At 43.8% G+C, this 8,737-nt stretch overlaps 1 protein-coding gene across 14 annotated transcripts in view; it reads left to right on the forward strand.

Annotated features, from left to right (window-relative positions):
* Mdm1 (Mdm1 nuclear protein) overlaps nt 1-5,787 on the forward strand; it is a 36,431-nt gene extending 30,644 nt beyond the window's left edge. For 10 of the 14 annotated variants that reach the window (XM_008765400.4, XM_063263492.1, XM_063263496.1 and 7 more), the window contains 3 exons: nt 1,090-1,339; nt 3,163-3,222; nt 4,851-5,787. In XM_008765400.4, coding sequence (XP_008763622.1) covers nt 1,090-1,339; nt 3,163-3,222; nt 4,851-4,963 — 423 coding nt within the window. In that variant the 3' untranslated portion in view covers nt 4,964-5,787. The remainder of the gene's footprint in view (nt 1-1,089; nt 1,340-3,162; nt 3,223-4,850) is intronic. The other 4 variants (XM_063263494.1, XM_063263495.1, XM_006241385.5 and 1 more) reach the window with 1 other exon arrangement.
* The last annotated feature ends 2,950 nt before the right edge of the window (nt 5,788-8,737 follow it).

Here is an 8,737-nt window from a genome sequence, read left to right on the forward strand (position 1 = left end):
GTTTCAATACAGCCAGGGCTGTACAGAGAAACCCTGTCTCAACACCCCACCCACCCCACCTCACTCACCCAAAAAGAGCAAAGGAGTTCCATCATCAGGAACTCTAGGATGTAGCAGCATTGTTGCTGTGAGAAGCTAAAAATTGGGATGAGTGTGAAAGGACTGTTTTCCCAGTGACACACTGAGGGGCACTGTTAGAGGTCCTGAAGGTCTTTGGGACAGTGTAGACATAAACGGTGTCCTACAGGCAAGCACGGTTTCATAATCTAATTGTTCTCTTTTGGATGCTAGCTCTGTGTCAGTTTGTGTACATCTTTTTCTGTCTAATTGTTCTTACTGAGCTCTACTGTGAACACACTTTGCAGCATTAGGCATCTCTTAGTTCAGTGGCGGTAATAGAAGCTAGCTATTGTTTAAAGTTTTAAACCAGATACTATTGTTCAAATCTAATTTCCAGATTTGTATCATTTGATTTCTATTTAACAGTATAAAGAATACATCCGTCAACTACGTCTTGGTTTGTGTCAGTGTTATCGTCTCATGCGAGTGTCCGCAGTATTACTACAGAGTTAAAGCAGACTCAGCTGTAAGGCTTCTGCTGCCTTTGCTGGGCTCCTGCAGGTCTGTGGGAGGCTCCTGCTTTCCACGTGGATGTCAGACTGCATATTATATGAATTTAGTTAATTTCTACAGTTTGGTAAGGGAACAGTTAGGACTCCAGTGCTTTTCTTCTGTGATTTAAAATGGCTAGCGAGGTAGACTCTTCACTGTCTTATATCTGTCTGAATTACTTACATATGCACTGTGCTGCTTCGTAATGAAACTCACGGCTCACTGCTCTAGGGGGATTTACTAGTGTAAACCAACTCTGTTGATGTCTCCCCACCTTTGTCAGGTCAGCGCACTGTTAATGCACATTTTACTCTTCTGTCTGCAGGTCTGTTTCCCTGTCTCTGGTTAAGCCATCTCTCCAGGGACACTGTCACTTTCCCCACACTTTCTGTGACTTGTGACTGTTGTACATTTGAGTGTTGATCCATTCTTTTGCACACATGTGTGCATCTTTTGTTTTTTGGTTTTTTTATCTAGAAAGGAAAACACCGTCCTCTCTCTCTCCTGACTTCTCCTACTGCCGGCATGAAAACAGTTGATCCCCTGCCTTTGCGACAAGATTGTGACGCCAATGTGCTCAGAGTTGCTGAGGGTACTCTTCCTGTTTTGAAAAATTTGGACCATCAGACCAACACTCCTGGACAGCCTTCTCCATGTACCCTGCCTTACTGTCATCCTTCCAGCAGGATCCAGGGGCGTCTTCGAGACCCTGAATTTCAGCATAACAGTAAGTATTTTGGTTTTAATTTCTTATCTTTTAAAAATAAAAGTGTTATACTAATAGATCCCTGCTATAAGAAGAACGGTGTGCCAGTCAGTTCTATTAGGTGATTTCATTTTCTTTTTAATTTATAATGGATCCCCTTCCTTCCCTCTCCCTCTCCCTCCCCCTCTCCCTCTCTCCCCTTCTTCCTTATTTTAATTTCCTGCCTTTCATCAAGGTCTCAATAGACAACCCAGGCTGACAGATTTCTGTGAGCGAGCAGATTTCTGTGGGTACCGGACAGTGCTGCTGCCCGCAGGTTCACAGTTCACTCCAGAAAGTGAAAGGCGCACCTCAGGGTCTTACCAGGGCGCACAGGAGACCTGCAGGTGCCAGCGGTGCTTCTTTTTCTGGAAGGACAACAAAACCTGTCCCTGGACATTGCCTGCTGCTGCTCGCTGGGTTGTGGAATTCAAGAGTTGCACATTGAAGGAAATCCTGGTTTCCTTGGGTTTGGTTAGGCATTGCCCTGCTGATGGGCGTCTTCCTGTCACAGCTGAGCTCTCCGGCAGCATCTGTCCTGCAGCTTTCCTATGTGGTGGCTGCTCTCTGCCGGCCTTGGGATTGTCTATTCATGCAGATCCTACTGATACTTTACAGTGATGCTTCTTGGAAGTGGGTGCTCCCCACTCACTCTACTGGTTCCCAGTAGACCTTTCCACCGATCAGTTCTTCTAGGAAGTTTTCTTAAGTAGCAATCTTCCTTCTCTGTTTCCTTTCTACTGCCTCTGTCCTTGGATACAGGGCATGTGGTCACAGTAGCTTGAGAAAGCTTTAGGCGGGTTGGGGATTTAGCTCAGTGGTAGAGCGCTTGCCTAGCAAACACAAGGCCCTGGGTTTGGTCCCCAGCTCCGAAAAATAGAAAAAAGAGAAAGCTTTAGGCATATTCTTGTCACACTCCTGGGAGAGGCAGTTGTCTAGCTGGGTAAATTAGGAGAAGGCGCTGTGCTGTAGCCATGGCACAAAAAGGGTTTCAGAGTGCTGGCTTCCCTTCAGTACAGCTTGCAGGGAGACTGAGACTCTCGGGTCCCTTGTGGCCCCAGCCACACCCCCATCACCTGGGCACAGACACAGGCTGCTGCTTCTTAGTTTCTCCACTCTGCTGATGTAAGACTGTCCCCTTGGGTAATTCCATGTTTATCTCTCTGTTTGCTTTCCATTCTCCAACTTGGGTTCTGTTTTCTAGGCTTTCGTTTTCTTTGTCCTGTGAGCTTCTGTTATCTTTCTACATGTCTATTTAGAGTTCTCACTTCTCAAAAGAGGCCTACTTTGTCTCTTTGAAGTTACATCAATGTTATCACTGGACAGAGTTCTAGGCACTAGTCATAGTATAAGTACTTGCTAAAAACATTACAATTACCCAGGGGCCCTTTGATGTTGTTAGTGTCCATTAATATACAAACCTAACTGATAAAATTTCTGATGGCTTACTTTCATGAGTGGTTTACTGACTTGCTGTGTCAGATCACCTGAGATTGGGCAGTGTATAACGAACAGAGATGAGTGTATCACGGCATTCAAAGCTGGGAGGTGCACGCAGAAGGGCTGGCATCTAGTGGAGGTGTCAGGTCTCCTGACAGGAAGTGGAGAGGAGGAGTGGCAGGACCCCCCCTCCCCCCAATATGGCCTTAGGTCACAGCTTGTATACTTCTAAAGGTCCAGCCTCCTATGATCACAGCAGCATTTCAGTTTCACTGTGACTGTTTGGAGGGAGAGACATGCAAACCATTCTACTAATGTGATGTTGAGTAGCTAAAGAGTAATGTCTTCTGTCTTTTTTCTTTAAGTAGGAAAACCAAGGATGAACAACACGCAGTTACTTCCACATGGCGCCTTTAATGACGAAGGTAAGTTAGCAGTGACTTAGGTCGGCGTCCGCCCCTTTGCAGAGCGTTACTAGGGTTTGCGTTTGTCTAGACGTTCCTGCATTAGGTCCTCGAGGCCCTGGGATAGGAATGAAGTTATTCCCCCTTACACAGCAGTCCCCTGGACTGTGTGCTGTGGGGTCTTTCCCCTTGTCTTAGCAGAGCCATGTCTCTGCCTGCTTCCGCCTGTCTAAGGAATGTGGCCTGATGTGCCATTTATACTTTTTTCAAATGCCTGTATATTATCATTCTCATCTCTAAAAATATGTGTAATTGATGATATTAGACTCTTTTTTTCCTCCTTGTATAGTCTTCATTCTGTCAAATTTTTTGATTGGGCAGGAAGGAGTTTTAAAGTCTTAAGGTAGGGCTGGAGAGATGGCTCAAGGGTTAAGAGCACCAACTGCTCTTCCAGAGGTCCTGAGTTCAATCCCCAGCAACCACATGGTGGTTCACAACCATCTATAGTAAGATCTGATGCCCTCTTCTGGTGTGTCTGAAGACAGCTACAGTGTACTCATATACATAAAATAAATAAACCTTTAAAAAAAAAAAAGTCTTAAGGTAAACCATCAAAATAACTGTTGTCCCATTCTGAGAAGCACGGCTGTAATCTAGGAAGTGCAATAATTCCTGAATTTATTGACTTTGAGTTGGGAAATAAATTTAAATTTAATGCTCTTTATATTGGATGCTAAGTTCATTAGAAGGTTTTTCTCTTTTAGTAAGCTTGTAGCTCTTTATTCAGTGAACTGGAAAGCAAGTTATGTCCTGAAATACAAATCTGGACGCTTTGAATCTCCTCCTGCTTTCTGTCTTGATGGATAAACCGTCTTTGTAAATATCTGATGGTTTGTTTACTCAGAATATGGAGTTTCAGTACTGGGAAAAGGGTAGCATATTGCCAAATACTTGCCCCTACATTTAGTGAGATTTTCAAAAAGTGATATAATAAACCATGTTAAAACACAGCATTTTGAAAATATTCCTTTTTATCACTTTTGGTGATACATTGGTAATGTGTATGTGAGCATGTGCACACGTATGCAGGTGCCCTTGGGCCAGAGGCATTGGAGTCCCCTGGAGTTGGAGGTGCAGATGGTTGTGAGCCACCCAGGGTGGATGCTAGGAATTGAACTCTGAACCTTTGGAATGGCAGTCAGTGCCTGTAGCTTCTGAACCAGCTCTCCAGCCCCAGCACTTTGCTTTTTAAATTGAAAATCGTTCTTTGCTCCAAACTGTTTTCTTCTGAAAGTAGGACCCCACCCCCAAGCATTGAAATCAGAAACTGTGCTTAATCAATGACATGATGGGATTCCAATGATGTAAAAAGTTCCCATCACAGTGGCATGTTTGACCTCTGATGAACTTGGAAAATGGCCATGAAGGATGATGAGCTGAACGCTCCATTTACTGGGCTCCTCGTTTCCTCAGAGATCCAGCATCCACGTCGAGCCTAGGTGGGTTCCTTACTGGGTTCCTTGTTTCCTCAGAGATCCAGCATCAATGTCCAGCCTAGGCGGCTTCAATTTCCTGGCAGTAGCACATTAAGCACAATGTTGTCCTGTAGATGTTTTCCCCCGGATGTAACCCTGGGATTCTCTTTACAGATGCAGACAGACTGTCTGAGATCTCCGCTCGCTCTGCGGTTTCCAGCCTCCAGGCTTTCCAGACTTTAGCCCGAGCTCAGAAAAGAAAGGAGAATTTCTGGGGCAAACCGTAAACCTGCTCATCTGACCTAGAGAAAAGTGGGCCTCATCTTTCCTTGCTTGTTGTGTAAAGATCTCTGGAGGGTGTGGATTTTCTTCCAACGCTTCTGACTCAGATAATTTGAGTTCTCAGTGGCTCGTCTTACCCAGAAAACTGTAATGTAGCGGTGTCCAAGTTTAAGTCTTTGAGAAGTCCTTTGCACTTGTCTGAGGACAAAGGCGTAGATTGTGTAGTTCTTCATACTCTGTCTTCTGCAGCAGGTGTCGGGGTTGCTGTGAGACGTGTGAAGGTCATCTGTCTGGAGAATATTCTAAAGGGATAAATGAACTCAAAATTAAGGTCTTCCAACTTAATCCCCTCTCAGATTGGTTTTAGGCATTTTAATAGCTGTAGGTGTCATGAAAGGAATCTGCCACTTTTTATTAGCACCTTCTGTATACACAGGTGCAGTGTTAAGATGATTGGACTTTGAAAATCTGGCTGTACATATTTTCTTATTTATGTAACAAAATTTGCTGAGAGAATATGTATATTTTTGATCTTTTTATGCATTTTATTTGTATAATTGGCATACATTTGAATAATGTCTAGATTTTGAGAAATTATTTGTGTAATGGAGAATTGAAACTTTGTAGACTGAAAAGTAAATGCACTTGGCTTCCTCAGAGTTATCATGTGGAGTAAATACCTTGTAGAAGCGTTCTGTTAGGACTGGTTAATCAGAAATCATTCTACCATTGCAGCTGCTAAATGCAGTGAAACCGAGTCTACAGTATTTGGGGTTTTTTTGCACAAATACAAGGTTTTAAAAAGATTCATTAAAAAATTTAACACCAACCTGGTGATTCTGTTTTTCTTTTACAGGAGATATTTAACTGTTGTTTACAAATGAGGATAGATTTAAGTCTCTAGTAAGAGTGGCTTTCATAAACACAATCTCTGTAATGGTGATGCAAACTGCTTGCTAGGGTTTGGATTTTCTTCTGTTTTGACCAAGACAGGGGCTCTCTGTTTCTAAGACTGTCCTCAAACTCACTCCGGATCCATTCCCATCCTCCCTGTTAGCCTCCCTGAGTCCTGGAATTACAGGCAGGTGCCTGCTTGCCTGACGAGGTTTGCACCTTCAATGACATCCCCAGATGTGCGTTGGAAGCGTGGAGCCCATTTGATATCTCTCTTCCTGAGCAGAGGAGACCCAGAGGGAGGGAGGCCTGGCTGCAAGAATGAGCTTACTGGGGTGCGCCTCTGGAGGGCATGTTTTGTCAGCAGGCCTTGACCTTGGCTGGCCTAAACAGATCTGTTTGCAAGACCTGGGATTTGAAGACCTTAAAGAGTGAGGCTGGCTTCAGTCGGATGCTGAGACAACCTCAGTTTCAGTTATCCACAGGAACGTAACAAGGGAAGCATGTTCCAAGGAAGACTGACTAAATATTAACACAGCAGCCCTTTCTGAGGACAGAGCAATTTACACACACATTTGCCTGGCACTGTAGGTCATGTCTAGGAAAGCATGAGGTCAAGGCAGAAGGTACTATCTAGACTCAGGATAGATACCCCGAGGACAGCACTCAAACCTGTCCCTTACCAGATTGGGCCCTCTAGCTATGACCTGTCATCCAACCAGAATGAGCATGTCTTACAAGTTGAATGGAAATGTTTAACAGGGGAGGCGCAGGATCACATCCAAGGACAATCCAGGGAGCAAAATGCACCCGAGGAGAAAGGCCTCAGTCTTTCTCCTGGAGTCTTAGTAATGAGAACAGGCTGTGACGTTTCCCAGTATCTAGAAGGAGCTGTGAGTTTGAATTCACTTCAAATCAATTTTATCTAGGCTTGCTTTAACAAGCTGATATTGTTGTGATTATAGCTTGATGAGTTTGGACAGATTTCCACCTTAGAAACCAGTGCAGGCACCAAGGTGTGGTTCTCGGCGGTGGTTCCTGGTCCTCAAGGCAGCCACAACTCACAGTTCAGAAAACGTTTCTCTGGATTTCACTTGCATTTTCGAGATCACTCGCACTTTGGTGCAGATGTTTCCTTTTTAAGTTATTTACCCACTGGCAAACTTGGATCGCTTGCAGTTTGAGGCAACACCAAACATATTTGCTATTTGCACTGTGAGCCCTTGTGAGGAGCTGTGCTTTCTGTTCTCTTCAGAAACTCCTGCCTTTGTTTACCTATGTATAACTTTTTAAAAAGTTTTGCCACCCCCTGAGACAGTGTCTCTCTGTGTAGTCTTGGCTGTCCTGGAACTCTTAGACATGCACTGGCCTCTGCCATGGGTTAGACCGGGCCATCATCTCTGACTTTAGTATACATTAAGTATTACTTATTTATTTTGAGCATATGTGTTAGAGGGACAATATGGCCAAACCGGTATAATAATAACCTGGTGAGTTTGCATTTTTGTCTAGGTTGGCATTTCAAGAGCCAGACCCAGGACAGAACATTTAAAATTAAATCTCTGTAAGAGGTTTTTTCCCCAAATGCACACGCTCCTCCTCTCTTCAGCCCCACATCCACTCTAGGAGCTGACTTCTCTATGTTCCCCTGGACAAATGCATATGTGTACATACGTATATAACATGGTTTGCATATGTGTGCATACATATATGACACAGTTTGCATGCTGATCTTTGGATGGGGTCTGAATTCCAAGTTAACATTTGAAGAACAATTAATAACACAAGTATGTTGGGTCTATTAGTAGGAAATATGCAATTTGAGCATAATCATGTTTGTTTTATAAATAAGACAAATTTAATAACTTGGCTCAAGACCCTGTTGGCCAGTGAGTTAAACCTAGACCTTCTTTCTTGTATTCCACCTACACTCTTTCTCTGAAGTGTTTTTGCTCACATTTAATATCTACTATGAATCATATTTCTGGTTGATTCATTTGGGAGTTAGCTTTTCTCCTTGACTTCTTGGAAGATAAAATACCTTTTAGTCAGGAAAACGAGAGAATTTGGGCACTAGTTATCATGAGAATGGACTCAGGATTAAAGCAAGTTTATACACAAAGTTGGTTTGTCCTTTGTAGAGCAGTATCGCTCAAAGCTAGCCTTCCCGGGCGGCTAAAGGACACACTGTGTATGCACCTTTGCTGTGATTGTGTCTACGTACAGTAGACACAGCACAGTTAGAAAATGTATTGATCTTTCTGGATGTTTAGCGAACAGATAGTCTAAAATGGTGGATGAGCATGGAGTTGATCTGGGATATTTTTAGGGTGCTTTTGCATGTGCTGGGCTGTAGTCTGACGGTGTGTTTGGGGCCTAGTTAGTATTTGTCAGGCTGCCATAATATAATTATTCTATTTCCCAAAGTGGAATGATTTCTCTGTCTGCCATATCGTAGCTCGCCATAGCTCAGCCCTCCAGTTCATCCTGCAGATTTAAAGCAGACCAATGGGCCTGCTTTACGTGGCTGGGCTTTCATGGTTGTAGTGGTGACCTAGACCAAGTGTAGACATGTCTTTTTCCTATGGTGAGTATAGGCACAGAAAGGTCTGCCCTCCCTCACTTTCAGAACCAAGCTTCCTTTGTCCCAGTTCATATTCCAGCTCTGGGGCTCCCAAGCAAGGGACAGCTCCCCAGTCCTGAGAGTACTGATCTACAGCAGATAAAAGCAAGCAGCTACCCTTAAGGTGGCGTCCATTTTCTTTCTGCCAGTGGCTCACCCACTCGTCTAATTCATAGGTTTATGATGCCCCAAACTCTGTCAGAGCATTTCCTTGGGAACAGTGAGAAATGAAGATTTGGGGGACATTGAACTACCTTTGAGA

Source organism: Rattus norvegicus, chromosome 7, assembly GCF_036323735.1.
Source record: "Rattus norvegicus strain BN/NHsdMcwi chromosome 7, GRCr8, whole genome shotgun sequence".
NCBI classification, from domain to species: Eukaryota; Metazoa; Chordata; class Mammalia; order Rodentia; family Muridae; genus Rattus; species Rattus norvegicus.